Source organism: Neovison vison, chromosome 11, assembly GCF_020171115.1.
Source record: "Neovison vison isolate M4711 chromosome 11, ASM_NN_V1, whole genome shotgun sequence".
NCBI lineage: Eukaryota > Metazoa > Chordata > Mammalia > Carnivora > Mustelidae > Neogale > Neogale vison.
The window spans coordinates 124061759-124078622 of record NC_058101.1 but is presented as its reverse complement, the minus strand read 5'-3'; the positions used below and the strand labels follow the sequence as shown (position 1 = coordinate 124078622).

The window sequence follows — 16864 nt, the reverse complement described above, 5'->3', positions numbered from 1 at the left end:
AGGGTAACGTGGAAAAGGGGAGGCCTGCCGGCACCCAGCTGATCTCACCCTCCCCTGCCTCAGGAACGCTCCGGCCCTTCACGGGCCGGTTGAAAGCTGGGGCACAGAGGAGGCCTCGTGCTCTTTCTTTTTAACACCTCCTATAGCTTCAAGCATTTTTTTAAGGTTAAAAACACAAAAAATCTATTCACTTTCAGGTAGTTAATAATATAAAGGAAAATATAACCAGAATACATATTAATTTTAATAACAGACTTTTTCATCAATATTCTATTCTCAGTATCCAACATCACCAAAATAAGACCAAAAGATAACAGCTAGGTGTAAAATTATAGAATAAAAAAAACAGAGAAACATTTTAAAGGTACTGTAAAAATGAACACACCTCAAGACCTGAGCAGCACCCCGTTTCTTGTTTTTTCTACACGTTCGAGTTTTATTCCAACTTAAATTTTGTAAATTTCCTTCTTTTTTCTCCTGAAGCTTCTTCTTCCTATAAGGATCTTCCTGCTACAGAAAAAAAAGAAACCTTAAATAAAGGTTCAAACTGACTAAATGTACATTTAAAAAAACTTTTTTTTTTTTTTTTTAAACTTTCGCAGACCAACTCTATACAAATTCAGAATGTTCCAACACTGGTGAAAATGGAGACATACATTTCTCAATCTCCAGTCTGTTTTCATTCCCCTGCCTTCTCTACCTCTCTTCTAGGCAAAAAGAAGAAACAATTGTTGCCTACAGAATTCCAAAGGGGCTAAAAAGGAAAAACATCTGTTAGCAATTTAGGGTCAGCTTGCTGTTAACTTCGGCAGCAATAAATTCTCCGACTTCACCTGTTAATTTGGTATGTGCAATTCACATGAGTTACTACCAAAGAAAAGTCATGTAAAAACTCAACGGAGGGTTAATTCGTCCAGTGCTGTTTTTATTTGTTTACGGAAAAACTTTCAGAGACAGCTGATATCCATTGAGTGCGTCAAATAGTTTGAGCTTTTGTAAATAAGAATGTGTCTGATGTTTTTTAAATGTGGTTTTGCAAATCTTAATTTAGCATGAAATACATATATATCTATCCATTCTATATGTGTGTATACATAAATTTTTAAAAATTACATATGTGTGTATATATTCATGCCTATTTATACACACACACACACACACACGTAATTGTTTTTTTAATTTGGGCCTTTTCCTTTTATGTTAGGCACAGTCTGTTAACTGGCTCAAGGGGAGAAGTCCCCTGCCCGAGAGTGTTCTGAAGCAGCTCCTGCCTTGAGTCCTCTTACACTCTCTCTCGCTTCCTTCCACCCCTCTGCCCCTATAAAGCTCAGGTACTGTAGTCGTGTGGGAGGTGGTACAGAGCTTGCAAATGGAGACCCCGAAAATTGCATCCTTGGGGACCTCCCAGAAGCAAATCCCCCAACTCGGTGAGTATATTCCTACAAACCCTTAGGATTCACATTTCATAAAGAATAAAGCCCAGCTCATTTTACCTTCTCTTTTGAGAAGGTTGGTCCAAGAATCAGAGCTGGAAAATGCAGGATGTTCTAACATAAACTTGGCTGACACACATGACTTGGAAGAAGAAAAATAAGAGGTTTCAAATGCCTACATGTTACAGATCTGAGGTACCCAAAGCCTCAGGTATCTATTAAAGCAGGAGGCTTACTACAATACACATTAGACAGAAAATGAAATCGTAACTGCACATGTGGCAGACTAATGGGATTTTCGTTTTTTCCTTAATACTCCTTTAGTTTCTCCCCCAGTATGTTAACTTTATGTTAAGTATGTTAAGTATTAACTCTTTTCTGATTCTGAAGGTATTCTAAAAACAAGACAGGTTAAACACACAAAGCCCTATCTTACAGGATCTTAATGCTAACTGCTGAAGTCTGAGGCTCAACAAACACATTAATAACATATGATCAGACATTCTCCAAAGTTAAACATTGGCTATCTACCATATTTATTCATGTACTGGTCCTTGTATATTCCAGCTTTGGGGGAGAAAAGGATTCCCCTCTCCTGGGGCCAAGAAAAATTGTTCATCACAGAAGTCCTTGAGCCTTTCTGTCCCTCGAGAGTCACATACAAAGAAAGGATCTGTTTCTAAGAGGGGTCAGAGAAAGAGTGAACTGGTCAGCGGCCACTATGACACTTGGCTGCCTCTCTCCGATCAGTCTGGTGAGAGATGCCATTCTGTGCAAACCAGAGGGACTACAGAGACGTGGAATAGGGCGGTCTGAGGCATGGTTGCTGTCTCTGAATATGAGCCAGAGTGATTACCCAAAGAGTGCTCAACACTCTGGACTCGGGTGTGTGGAATGACCAAGAAGCAACATCCATGAGCAAACAAAGTGGGGCACGGAAAAGAGTGTGGACAAAAGGGGGAAGAGACAGAGGACATATGGAGCAATGAAAAACGAGTGAATGGCCTTTGTATGTGTGTGCACACGTGCGTGTGGTGGGGGAAAGCAAGGGAGGGAAGAACAGCAGTGAGGAAGAAGGGCCCCGGATGGGTTCGAGGTGAACAGGCCCTAGATGTAGCAGATGGTGGGGGGCGGGGGGCAGGGGAGGACACCAGAGACCCAAAGCAACAGACCTGTCAAGAAATGAAAGGGAGGATAAAAGGAGACTCTGGCTCTTTGCTTTTTGGTGGAGAGGGAGTCTCACAGAGCGGGGAGGCGGGCGCAACCAGGGGAAGAGCCCAGGGAGAGTTGCAAGTAAGATTGCAGCTCTGAGGTCAAACAGCCTGGACTGAAGCTCACCCCACGCTTTTTACTGGCCGTGCGATCTTGAGCAAGTCACTCAGCTTCTCTCTGCCTCCATTTCCTGCATCTTCTTCAACAGGCTGTTGTGAGAAGCAAACAACCTGACACAGAGCCAGCACTTTATAGAAGATGTCCTAGTCTCACGTTATTGAATTACTTGAACTCGTGAAGTTCTCAGAAATCCCTGCTAGAAGGAACAGTTTCACTGATTATGCAGCGGGCAAATAAAAAGATTTCCTGAAACTTCAATAAAAGCAAATAAAGAAATCAAAGGAGAGAAATCACTGACTCCACAAAACATTCTTCGAGCTGCTGTATAGAAGTAACTGCAAATAAAAAGTAAGAGGGAAGGGCAGACGAAGGAAAAAAACCACACATTCCTTCTGATAGGCAGAGTCAATACTGTGCCATATGTTCTGACGGAAAATAAGAAAAACACAGGCAACAGAAAAGTGGGCAAAAGCACATGACATGCAAATTTGCAAAAGAAATATAAAAGGCTAAAAACCATGAAGACTCCATCCAAAATATTTAACAATAAAGTATGCTTTTAGGAAAGGAAAATTATAGATCAGCTTGTAGCTCATCTTTCCGTGCTGGTTTTAAAAAACACAAGTGTGTTTATACTGCCTGTTTGTGTCTGCAGACACTAGGAGAGGGCTGGAGAGGGAGAGGGCTAGGGAGACAGGGCTCTTAACAGAGTCTGCCTCTGGGCAGTACAAGTGGAACTGGGTGAGATATTCAGTTCCGAATTATAAAAAAGAAAGAAGGTAAGGAAGAAGGGTGTGAAGGAGGGAGAGATTTCAGGGGTAGGATTTTGGATGGATGACTTTTTTTACTTATTTTTTCAGAATTTTGCAAAAAAGGAAAGGAAGGAAAGCACTCACTTTTCCCTGGTAAGAGATGCAAATTGGAATGAAATTGAAAACTTTCTCCCATCACACTGACCAAGACTTTGCAAGGAACAATGAATGCACAGTGCTGGTGGGAAGCCAGCATTGCCCCACGGCAATGATGTGAATGGGAATTGGGACCACCTTTCCAGAAAGCAATCTGGGGCATGCAGGAAGACACTCTTCAATTCTACTTCTAGAAATCTCTAACAAGGATTCTTTAGGTATATAGGGAAGACTTAAGAACAATGTAAATCATCAGAGTACTAGTTATGAAAATAAAAAGCTGTAAATAACTTTAATGTCTGACCGCAAGAGAATGGTTTAGGATTAGAGCATAGTTAAATGATGGAATGTTATATAACCACTGGAAACAAAGTTCCCCTTGTTCTGAACATGAGAAAGTGTAGAATTATAACATTATTAAGAAAGCTACCTATACATAATGATGGTCCTGAGTTTTTAAAAAAGTTGCATTAAAAAATACAAAAAATGTACAAAGTATTTCATTTTGTATAGACTTTTCTCACCCCCTTTTCTATGCTTTTGTAATAATCATGAGTTCCTTTTCTAAGAGAAAGAAAAATCTGCTTTAAAAAAATAAAACAGCAGGGTTAGAGTTAAAATTTAGTTTGTAGCTCTCAAATATGGGCTTCAACCTTCTTTGCCAATAAATCTAGAGGAATGTTTCCACATACTATAGACAGATTTATATAATTTTCTAAGCTGCAAAGTTAGGCCCTAAGAATGTACAAGAAAAACAAACACTGAGTACTGCCCTTGGGAATGTGTTTATTGAGAACGATTTCTCCAAATGAACAATGAAATGGAAAGCATACTCACAGGGTTTTAAAGAAAAGCTTTTAGCAAAACTGGGAGTGAGTCACGGAGACAGCAAAAAAAAAAAAAGAAAGATGTGGTCTACAGTCCCCAGATCCTCCAACTCCCCGCAGCTTTCCTGCAGGGCTGGCTGCCATCTTTAGATGTACGGGCTCCGGACCAGAAAAGGAAGGAGGAGCTTACCCAATTACTGGGACGGTATACAAGCCGAGTCTGCGCTCCTGGGATAGAGAAAAGGCAAGGCCTGGGACCCCAAAGATCCAATGGTGACAATACCCAGAGAAGAAAACAACAGGAAGAAATTAAGAAACGTGCCTTGAGTCAGGGCACAAGCGTAGAGGGCTGAGTCTGCATGGGGGTGGGGGTGGGAGGCGGTGTCTGAAGTCCAGGAATGGCGCCCACTCAGGAAGCACCAAGGAGCAGGGCTCCTCGGGGGGCCCCTCCTCCTGAGGGCCCTCAGAAGGACCTGCGGACTTGGCGCGAGTCCTGGCTGCTCCGCCCAGCATGCAGGCCGTCAGCCACCGCGTGGTCACACCTCAGGGCTGGTTTCCATCTCACGCAGGGCCACATGGAAGTTTTGAAGCCCCTGGCAAGGGGCTGCCGAGGTTCACTTCTTTACTTCACCCATTCCCTCCTCCCCCAAATTCACAGACTTTCTGCTGCGGAGAGCATGGCCCTTCATAGTCTCAAGGGCCTCGCTTTCTGTACATCTGCTATACCTGCACCCTCGGGCCACCTGCAGCTTCACCACCACCCAGCATCATGTTCCGGCCCTGCTCTCCCTGTGCACACACACCGCAGAGAAGTCGGTGCTGCCTCTCAGTTCTAACTTCCATGGCTCCCACATCTCAAGCTCTAGGCCCAAGTTTGCCATATAAGACCTAGTTTTCTGGTTCTGTAACACCCGCTGTCGGTCGCAATCACACAGTCATTCCCTTTGGGCTGACCCCTGGTCAGCGCTTGGTACATGAGCTACTCCAAGCATTTATCATGTTAACTCAGCCATTCCTCCCAACCTTAGGAGGGAGGCATGCTCTTAGTACCCTCATGTGTCAGATAAGGAAACTGCAGCATTAAGTAACTCACCCAATGTTACAAAGAAAATAAATGATGACCAGGATTCAAACCCAACAACTGTGGCTGCAAAGTCCATGCTCTTAACAAGCAACACGACTTTGGTAAACAGAAAAATGAACTTGTTGTGTAAGTCAGAAATTCCCCATCTTCTTATTAGCTGGACTTAAAACTTAGGAGTTATTTTTGCAAATAGTTATGTAAGAGAAGATAGTTCCTCTCCTTATGCAATTAGGGATAGGGAAATCCTGTTAGTTTTTCTTCTACCTACTCTTCCTGTCCTTCTCCCTTGTTCCTGTCCAAGCGCAGCCTTAGGTCACACCTCCCAGTAGAGTAACAGCCTTCTTGTTAGAAGACAGCTGGTGTCCATTCCTGCCCCCTCCAGCCCAGCCTCCAAAATGTTCCTACTGATCTTCCAAAAATCCATTATTCACACATTCATTCAAGCATTTACAAAACTGTGCTGTATGATCTCTGTAATAGGCATTCTGCCCATCTTTGTAAACCTGAATTGAAAAACATTATTGTGACCTTCAAGAAAATCTCAGCCTCAAGGCTGTTTTCCAATTTTTACCCGCCCTCACTCCATCCACCCCCCCAGTCCAGAAACACTCCCTACTCCCTGTCCTTTGCACCAGGGTCCCCTAAACTGGGCACCCTGAAGCCAAATCTTCCAAAAAGATGTTCTGTTTGGACACATGTGCTTTTAAGACTCGGACTCTTAAGTTCCTTAGCAGACAAGCAACCATGCTCTGGTTCTCTACAGACACCGTCACTTCCGACTCCTGGGCTCGCAGAGTTCACGGTCTGCCCTTCCAGCCGAGAAGGAGTGGAGAAGGTCCAAACTTGAAATTGGTGAGCCACGGCCTTTGCATTTGGAATGACTCCCACTTTTCCCTCACATTACTTCCCATTCCTGACTGAGCCTCTTCCCAAAGATTTCCTACTCCTCCTGATTATGCCGTGGGGCTCAGTGGGGCCACTGCCTACCTTCCCTTCTCTGCCTGTCCGCATTTCTCCCTCCTCTAGGAGCTTCCTGTGCCCGCTACAGGCTCACCTGACTTTTCACTCTCTGAAATCCCTTCCACTCTGTACTGATTGGGGAGGGGGGGCACTTAACTATTGGACATGTCTTGTCCTTAAAAGACTACAAATTCCCAGTTTGAGATGTCTAGGATATATTTATTTTGCATCATTTTCATGTTATTTAAATGAAAAATTGTGTTTATTATAAAGTTTAAGCAAAAATACAGAAATATAAAGAAGGAAAAAGATCACTGCAAACACCACTACTCAGAATAACAGTCTGCCATTGATTTTTTGGCAGATCTTGTTTTTGCCATCTCTCTATGAACCTACAGACACGTTTGGATGACAAGACAGATGATGGGAATAATTTATAATACTGGGACAACTATTATTATTTTTTTTAGTATATGTCCTGCTGAAGCGAACACGACAATGTATTATTTTTAAATAAAAGTTTAGTGTTCAGTTTTATTTGAATTTAACATAAGAAACTGAAGTAGAATCCAGGGAACTGCCAACTTTCAAATAATTATTTCTTCCCCACATGCTGTATTAGTGCCTTAAGGATCTTTCTAAGGTTAGGCAAAAGACCATGAAAGACATTTTCCCAAGTTTTCACCCTGTTCAATGATATGTTCAGTTTTACACAGTATTGACTCTCTACCAATGAATTAAAACTCATTGTCACCTACCATTCAATACCACCTCCTGTTTCTGCAGCTTATGTTACTTTTTGCTTTATTAAAGTTATAATATACGCAATCTGTTCTGCAATTATAATTGCCAAATGTTTCGTCTTAGATCTGGATATAAAATGGAGAGAAATCTCAACAACAGACCACTAACAGAACTTCTGTAGTCCTGCGTCTTTATTTTTACATCTATCTTGGTCGGCTAAATTTCATTAACTTCATTTTTTAAGAAAGGCTCATAATGAGTTCACTTGTGTTTAAGGATGCCTCTTCCTTGCTGCCTTTGCACTTGAGTGTTTCCTTGGCTGGAATATTCCTGTTCACATTTTTATTCTCTGAATGGTATGGTTCCACTGTTCCCTGGATCAGCTGTTTCCATGAAGTCGGAGTGAGCCTGAGTGAGTGTTTCTCCATCTTCCTAACTTTGCACCATTGTTTATGTTTTAAGATCAGTAATTTAGCCAGGCTGTGCCTATATCCATTATTACATATCAATTTTTCCTCTATACAGTGTGCCCTTCTATTCCATAAATTCAGTTCTGCCCTCCTACCAGGACAGTATTCTTCTACTACCTCTCTGAATACCTTCAGACCCATTTGTTGGGCCACTTACTGAAACACTCATTATTCTTACATTGGACTGCTTTGTCTTTCTTTGTCCCATATCTAAATGCTTCCAGCTCTTCAATTTTTTCCTTCACACTCACCCTGATGATCTCAAAGCCTTCCTCAGGGTCAGCAATTCCATTTTTGGCAGTTGTCTGTAAAATGTCGTTTGGGTCTTCATTTAGTTACTTAGCTTTATAATATCTCTTTTAATCTCATCCTAGAATCTTAATTTGCCTTTTAAAAAAACTCTTATTTTATTGAGTACATTATCTGTAGTATGAAGTATTCTCAAAGTTAGGCTTTCTTCTAGATTAGGATCTTTCCCTGTCTTCCATGTTCTATTCCTTTCATTCACTTTTACTTGACGCGCGCACGCGCGTGTATGTGTGTAGTACACGGTATGTATCAGTATCAGCATAGTTAGAATGCTATTTTTTTTCACTGGACTTATACTAATACATGAATACCTCTGTTCTGATGTAAACTAGATAAATTCTCCTAAATACCTTTCCCACCTTGACCGTGGACCTGTCTGTTTTCACCTTTGAGATACAGGGCTCGGTTCTGCTCTCCAGCACAGTGTGCAACTCTGTGTCCAACTAACTCTGTGTCCAACTACGCGCTCTCTTCTGAGATTCTGTTGTACTAAGGCCCACTCACCTGAGCCAGACAGGCATTCCTCTCCTGTGCATTTGGCTTATGCTTCCAACTCAGCAAGAGCAGGCTCTAAAATGGATGTTGGGTGACAAAACTGGAGAGAAGAGATAGGTGAACTGCTTCTACTCCACCAGCTTTGCCAGAAGGTAACCCATTTGCTTAAGAACAGTTTCCTTTGAGAATAAAAGCTATCTGATGTTACTATAAATTATTTTAGTATCTCCTATTATAATTAGAAAATAAATAAAACTTTCCAAGCACTTCAAACTCACAATTTATAAATGCAAATTCAAATGCATGAGAACTAGCCCCCTTTGAGAGGTATGAAATACACATGTACAATTACTAGACCGATAACTGCACTCTCAGCCCTAAATATGGATTTTGTTCTAAGAGGCAAGAGAAAAAGGAATACAGACCTCGACTGAAGGTACATCCTGTTTCTCAAAACAAATGTCTTCTTTCGATGCTTTGTGAATCTTCTTTTCTGAGGAAGACTTTGTGTCAGCCTTCTTCACACTTTCACAGTTGTCTACTTCATTCTTGACAGGCACTTGCTGGTTATTTCCTTGAATAAATAAAAATGATTGAATCTCTAGCTAATTATTTCCATTCACGTTTCCATAATTAAATCTCTTTCCTACACCAAGCCATCTACCCTAATGATATTTAGACCTGAGGATTGTTCCTGACATTCATGATGTTCTAGGTATGTTTACCAGTAAAAATGGGCTTACCTGAAGAATTCTACAAACAGTCTTTATCTTTTTTTAAAGGGTTTTTTTTTTTTAATTTATTTGACAGACAGAGATCACAAGTAGGCAGAGAGGCAGGCAGAGAAAGAGGAAGGAAAGCAAGCTCCCTGCTGAGCAGAGAGCCCGATGCGGGGCTCGATCCCAGGACCCTGGCATCACAACCTGAGCCGAAAGCAGAGGCTTTAACCCACTGAGCCACCCAGGCACCCCTACAAACCGTCTTTAAAAGAGGTCAAGGATGGGGCGCCTGGGTGGCTCAGTGGGTTAAAGCCTCTGCTTTCGGCTCAGGTCATGATCTCGGGGTCCTGGGATCGAGCCCCACATCCAGCTCTCTGTCAGGGAGCCTGCTTCCTCCTCTCTCTCTCTCTCTCTGCCTGCCCCTCTGCCTACTTGTGATCTCTGTCAAATGAATGGATTAAATCTTTAAAAATAAAAAAAAGGAGGTCAAGGAAAAAAGGTGAGGAGGTACCCCATTATTCACAGCACCATCATTCATAACAACCAAAAGGTAGAAACAACCCAACTGTCCATGGATAGAAGGAAAGAAGTATAGAAATGTGGTACACATAAAATGGAATACCGCTCAGCCTTAAAGAGGAACAAATCAGTGGCCAATACCATGACTATACTTAACACTACTGAACTGGAACGACAGAGATGGAAGAGACGAAGCAATGAGATTGTGAGACATGCCACAACATGGATGAACCCAGAAGACATTATGCTGAGTGAAATGAGCCAGTCCCCAAAAGACCAACACTGAATGTTTCTACTTGTTTGAGGGAGCTAGAGTCATCAGAGAGATGAAGAGTAGAATGGTGGTTACCAGGGGCTGGGGGGAGGAAATATAAATACTTACTGTTTAATGGGTACAGACCTTCTTTTTGGGATGGCAAAAAGGTGCTGAAAATGGATGACGGTAATAGCTGTCCAGCACTGTGAATGTGCTTCATGCCACTGAGCTTTATGGTTACAATGGCAAATTTTATGTTATGTCTATTTTATCACAATTTTTTTTTAAAGTTGAAGGGGGGGAGAGGGGCTAAGGACTTGCCTTCTAGTAATGACTACATGACTACATAGCTACAAATTATTTTCAAAGGAAATCTCAAGCTGCCTGAGCTGCTTCGGTTTCCTGATTTATAAGATGCAAATGCCACCTTCTCTGCCTACTCTGACTGTTACAAAGAGGGAACCAGAGGACATATACATGGAAAGGGCCCCATCAAAAACAAAGGACCTATTTCCGGGCAGGCCCTCTTTCCAAAGTCTGTGCTCACCTGCCCCAGGTGACCAGTGCCTACAAGCTGACAATGACCAGCAGGCCAATCACATGGCAAAAGCTGGTGCAGGTAGAAACTTCACCTGAAAACAATGATTCTCCTGCTTTCCTTTCAAGTGACTTCACTCATCAGTGTATTTCTTCTTCGAACCCTTACTTCAAAATAAAGTCAGATAAACTTCAACCCCACCCCACAGTAACTGGCTTCAGGGTCCTAATGGGAAACAAAGTATTGCAACACCTGCTCCTTTTTTCTTTGAGAATTCCCTTACCATACCTGTGCAGTCTGAGAAAGTTCAGATGACCACAGTACAAAGATTTCATAGCAAAGCAGGCTGCAGGCTCTGGTGAGATGCCCGCCTGACCGGACCTTCCGCAGAGGCTCCAATCTGGCCCTGCTTGGGGCCCTGGGGCGGGGTAGGTTTCTGCCCACAGAATGAAAGCAGTCAAATCCCCTCCAATTCTGAAACTCCTAAGTCGACCTCACTCAAAGCAAGATCCATACATTTTGCCAATAACACTGACAAGTAAGCATACTTTTATTTTGTTAATGGAAAATTGTGTAAGTATTACGTAACTATAAAAACACTGGGAAGGATTAATTCCTCTATGACACAAATTGGGTGTTAAGACACCTACAGAGGAAAATATCCACTATGATGAAGTGGTAAAGGAAAGAGCTGAGAGCCAAGATGATAGGGTCCGAAACAGAAAAATAAATCATAACTAAGGACATCACTTTGGATTTTGCAAATCATACATATGAAACAGAACACATATACTCTCCCCAAAAATGTGCCACTAAATTTCCTAGAGTCTTAATTCATGAAAAAATGGATTTCCTTGAGCTTTTTTCAGGCCAAGAACAGCACTAAAAGTATTAATCATTAAACTTTCTCAGGAAGGACCTGAACTTAATATCCAATACTGAACTACCCCCAAAAGTGGTAAAACACAAACTCTTAGTAACGCCTTCCATGGGGCTGGGAATCAGGACCAATTGTAAAAGGAATTCTAACAAGTTCTTCATTAAGTCTTTGACAAATTCTAGCATGACAATATCTAGGAATTTAGAAATTTTGTGGAAGCCAAGCCATGTCATCTTATTAAGCATGATTATTTATGGTGTTATATAATTTTCTCACACCCATCTCACATGGTCAGTGTTTGAGCCATAAAGATAAAAAAGGGAATAAAACAAATAACAAGTGAACTCACCAGAATCCTGCTTAAATTTCTATGGTATCAAATCCAATCAAGTTTAATTTGAGCAAACTGCTAATCTTCAAGTTATTAGTATCTATAAGACAATGAGGCTATATTTTTTAATTTCTCAAATACCGATATTTCAGAATTTGGAGGTATCTATCGAATGCAGTGAAATCTTTCATGTATTGTTAATTCCAAGACTTAGGGCATTATTAAATTTAAAAGTTTATTATCCTTCACATTAATATAAGCAGAAAGCAAGAAAATAATCTAACTATTCCTCTATTCCTCTTTTGTAATGCTGAGGCCAGCTGCTTATCTTTAGCCTTAATTCCAGAGCTATTACTCTTTAATTATGTGATCAAAATAATACAGATCTAGAATTTTGATTGTACAATTAGAAAATAATAAGTATTTGAAAAGAGACATATTTAAATGATCATTTACATGACATATAAAATTTTACTCTTGTCAGATGCTCAAGAGACTCTGGAACACGTAACAAATGTCTGAAAAACTGAACTGTTGTTTGACAGGTGGATGCCAAAAACAAGTGTGTGAAAACAGAGCTCTGAAGCATCTGTCAACAGACTTCATTTCTATGGGGAATTTTAATTTATGATTTCTCACAGGCCTCTTAGAAGAAGGGCAGAGAAAGCACAGGAAAGGGATAAGCACATTTCTGTTATTCAGAAAATATTCTGTGTTTCTCAACCAAAAAAATGAGCAACTAGCACCGGGCCCACTAATACATGCTTTGGAATGTTTTTTTCTCACACGATATGTTACCTTCAGGAAAAATTAAAAAGCCTCAGAACAGAAGACACAATTCCTCAGGTGCCTCAAGGACATCTGTCAGGTTAATAAAATAACTTCAGGCACTCTTAGGAAACCGACCGCCTGCCCCCACTTTTTCCAAAGGCAATCTTATCACTAGACTTGTTTCTACCGGAAGATTTGTGTCATTTAGGAGAAAGAGCTAGGATGTGGCAAACATGCTGGCTGGTTTCCCCTGAGCAAGATGAAGATCTCCGTTCTGGTGGGGGACACGGAAAACGAAGTGCAGGAACTGAGGATTCCTGCCATCCGCTGGGCGAAGTTCAGCTACTAAAGCTGAAGCTATTTTCTTCAGATTCTAGAATGATTTTAAGATGGAAACATGTTTTTCACAAAGTAAAACACTTCTCAAAAAAAAAAAAAAAAGAACTAAAGCTCAAAGTTGGAAGCGAAAACTTGGAAAGTTCTCATGTATAAACGGCTTCCTCATCCTTAAGCATTCTTCACACATTATGGATTCCCTGCCGATTATATATGCCTGTTCACCATCTGCCAGTTTATGACAATGCTTTCCTTTAAAATGTGAAAAAAGAACCCCAGACCCTTGATGTTACTGAAAAAAAAAAAAAAAAGAAAGAAAAAGAAAAAAAAAACCTCCTCAATATCCTGCCTTCAAACTATTCCTCTATTCAGTCCTTTCTTATTTTTAACATTGCCAATTCTTTAAAATGTTTAAATTGTAAAATGATGGCAGGCAATATGTTTAGTTTTTTAACCTCTTTGTTATTTCCTAGACTAGTGCTGTGAATGGAAAACAGAACAAAATGCATGTCAATGAGCGGCTTGCCCTGCGAGGACTCTCCTGCCAACACCACACTTTCATTCTAGAGAGAAACACAGCCCTGTGAATTAGCACCTTTGAATGCGCTGGCCTGAACCTGGTAGGAAGCCAAAGTTCTTTCAACAATTCTTATTTGATCTGATCAACAATCACTCTGACAGCACTTAGCATGCTACTGATCCCACCAAAGAGCAATTTTAAGAGACTTCGTATGGGGAGATACGTGTTTCCGTTTAAAACACAAAGAGCCTAGTAATCTGGGCTGGAGGCGAAGATTCTGGGCAGAACCGCCATCTATGGTGATAAAAGCAAATCCTGTGTTTCTGGACTCCATATTAAGTTTACTCATACTTGCGGAAGTGCTAATACATAGGGTCATCAAGGATTGACTCTGGGCATTAAATATCAGTGTTGGACGGGAAAGTCTCAAAGCACAAATTCAAACCCTCAGACCCACTCCAGGCCTGCAACTCGGGTCCACGCCTCTACATTTCAACCACAATGCAGCAGAAGGTCCTTCCCCCACCATCTGTCCACAATGCCACAGCCATGGTGTTCAGAGCCACATTTATGCAGACTACTCAGGGATGCAATGGATCATAGGAGCACCGCAAACAACTATGATTTTAAGTCTGTGTCAAGTCTGTGTCAAATACTGTGGTTGGGCCTCAATGGCAGAAAACAAGGAAAAACCCAGTAGGACTCACCACCTAATTTCACCCTTTCACAAAGGTTTTGTGGTCTGGGCCCTACAGAAACAGAATGAGAGGCACCCTGTGTGCCCCACTGTGAAACATGCTTAGACAACGTATGCTAAGATGTCATTTGAAGATCTGGTTGAAAGCATCACTCCGAGTGTGTCCTCCCATGCCGAGTGGAGAGAACACGGTGGAGGCGGGGGTGGAGGGGGCATTGTTGACTCGCAGATGGGAGTCCTCCTTGAACACACACTGAGGCTGGGGAAATGGTGTGAGCTGGCTAGAACGAGAGGCACCAGGAATACAGGTGCAGCTGCCTAAACCACGTTCCGCTCAGGGCACTCCAGCTTTCTTTCCAACGAGAGAGGTCCTCTTATGGAACACTTACAATTCAGTTTGGGTTTTTAGTTAAATGCCTAATGCTCATCAGAATTGGCCCATCTATAACACTTTTGTACCTTCTCTCCAATAATAGGGAGTATAAATACGAAGCTATTTATACTTAGATGTTTCAAATAAGAACAAAGGTAACTGGCTTTTCCAGATTAAAAAGTGTCAAAAATCTGACTTTTTAAAAAAAGATTTATTTATTGGGGGGGGGGGGTGCAAAGGGACAGGGAGAGAGAGAATCTCAAGCAGATTCCCACTGAACATGAAGCCCGACAGAGGGCTTGATCCTAAGGCCCTGAGATCATGACTTGAGCCAAAATCAAGAGTCGGATGCTTAAATGACTAAGCTACCCAAGTGCCCCCCAAATCTTTTAATGGGTGTAGAAGTGTGCATATTAAAATGGTCAGAATGGCCAAGAAAAATAAGCACCGGCTCTTATGCCAAAGACCAAAGGGGTAGGTTACAGCTTAACGACAATTTTACATGTGGGTGGTTTTCTGAGTCTCATCCTGCTTATGCCTTCACTAACTGTATTTGTTGTGAGAGAACATCTGTCTTCTTTTAACCAAGGGACACAATCAGAGAAGCACCAGAGCCAGGAAACACGAGATGGTAGCAGCTGTTAAATATAGAAAGTTGGTAAGTTTTGTTCGGTCAGAAATATTTTATGGGCTGATTAATTTTCACCAAAGTTTGCAAATCCATGATAGAAAATAATTAAAAACAGCGTCCATATCCTCCCAACAATAAAATATGACATTCACATCACTCTCAACATATGTACTAAAAATAAAAAGTAAGCTTCTTTACCCACGACATTCTAAAACTGTGGTGCCTCGTCCACTTCTCATTTTACAAGCCATATGTCAACATTTTTACCTTTGCTAAAACTTCGTGTGTAAACTAAAAATGCAGCATTCGGGATTAAAATTAAAGACACAGATGAGATCAAATTCTGTAACAAACAGATGGAAGATAAACCAGAAAAAAAGAATCATCCAGGAGGATGAAAAGATTACCATTATTTTTCCTGGAAATCTCTGGCAAGTCTGACTGGTACTGAGGTGAATTTCTTGGCAAGTGATTTTCAGGTAGTTTCTTAGAGGTCTTCAGAGGACAGAGCTCTCGTTCCTTGAGCTCAGCTATGTTTTCTGAAATTTTAATGTCCGTTTCCTTAGGAAACATACATGTCTGTATTCCCTCCTTCATGTGACATTCTGAAGAAGTGTTATTGATAGCAATTGTGTTTTTCAGTGTGTTTCCCTCTTTATTCAGTAAGTTTTTAGAAAGGGTTAAATTCTTTTGCAGGTCGACGCTGATGCTACTTGCATACTTGAGGCTGATCCAGTTCTCACCCATGACTTCAGTGCACACGTCCTCCTTCGGGGCAGACAGGGAGCTGCCCAGGGCTAGAGTCTGTTTCTCCTCAGTAGTGGCGTTGGCACTGCTGGTGATGGATGGGCTGGGTTTGTGTTTGCTGTAATAGACTGAGCACTTATGCTTCTTCTGAGAATGACCGTAGGTAGCTGGGCTCCTCTTTGGGGCATTCTGGATCCTGCTTTGTGGAGTGTTCACTGGAAGGCAGCTTTTTCCTCTGCCTTTATCGGAGGTGCCGTAGGTATCGAGAAAGTTCTTACAGTTGCTTCTGAATTAAGAAGAAAGACATTTAACAGAAAGCCAAATGGAATCAAACCCTACCCTTCTGGTTCGAGACCCAGGAGAAAGAAGTATATTAAGGGGTCCTAGCTCTCCTTCTTCCAAAGGCCCATGAGTTTAACAAACTAAGTCTGTCTATGAAGTCTATCTTACTGTAAAAAAAGATTATAGCTGCCACACCGTGACTTCAAGAAAATTTTATGAAGACAAACCTGGAATCAAAGTATTATTTATATTATCTCAAAATCAGAACCGAGTAATATCAAAGGATGAACACACACACATACACACACAACAAGAATTCTTACTTGTGAGAATGGGAGCTGATTACATCCATCGGATTATTGTTTTGCTGTGAAGATGAGCTAGCATTTTGCCTCTGTCTTGTTTTCATGAATTCCATAAGAATGTACTGTGCTTGTTGGAAGGCTATTAAAATTACACCCAACAGGGACAAACTGAGGAAGAAAGCAAGGAGGTTCATTACTGCATGGTCCTGACCGACATTAAAAAGACCAGCTCTCTTACAGAGGAGCAATGAGTGGTTGATGCAAAAGATCTAAATATAGAGCACTGAATTCCATAAAATGTATCACATCATAATTCTGATGTGACTTAAAGATTTAAAAAGCTCCGAGTTCCTAAAAATGTGCACATTTGTAAGTTTGACATTCCAATTCCATTTTC

The 16864-nt window shown here is 41.3% G+C and overlaps 1 protein-coding gene across 2 annotated transcripts in view; it reads right to left on the bottom strand.

The window, feature by feature from the left end:
- TMEM131L (transmembrane 131 like) overlaps positions 1–16864 on the bottom strand; it is a 169964-nt gene that overhangs the window by 12021 nt on the left and 141079 nt on the right. Inside the window, exons 24-27 of one of the 2 annotated variants that reach the window (XM_044224637.1) lie at positions 16486–16635; positions 15541–16166; positions 8988–9136; positions 386–510 (exon numbers count right to left, since the gene is read on the bottom strand). In XM_044224637.1, coding sequence (XP_044080572.1) covers positions 386–510; positions 8988–9136; positions 15541–16166; positions 16486–16635 — 1050 coding nt within the window. The remainder of the gene's footprint in view (positions 1–385; positions 511–8987; positions 9137–15540; positions 16167–16485; positions 16636–16864) is intronic. The other variant, XM_044224638.1, reaches the window with a different exon arrangement.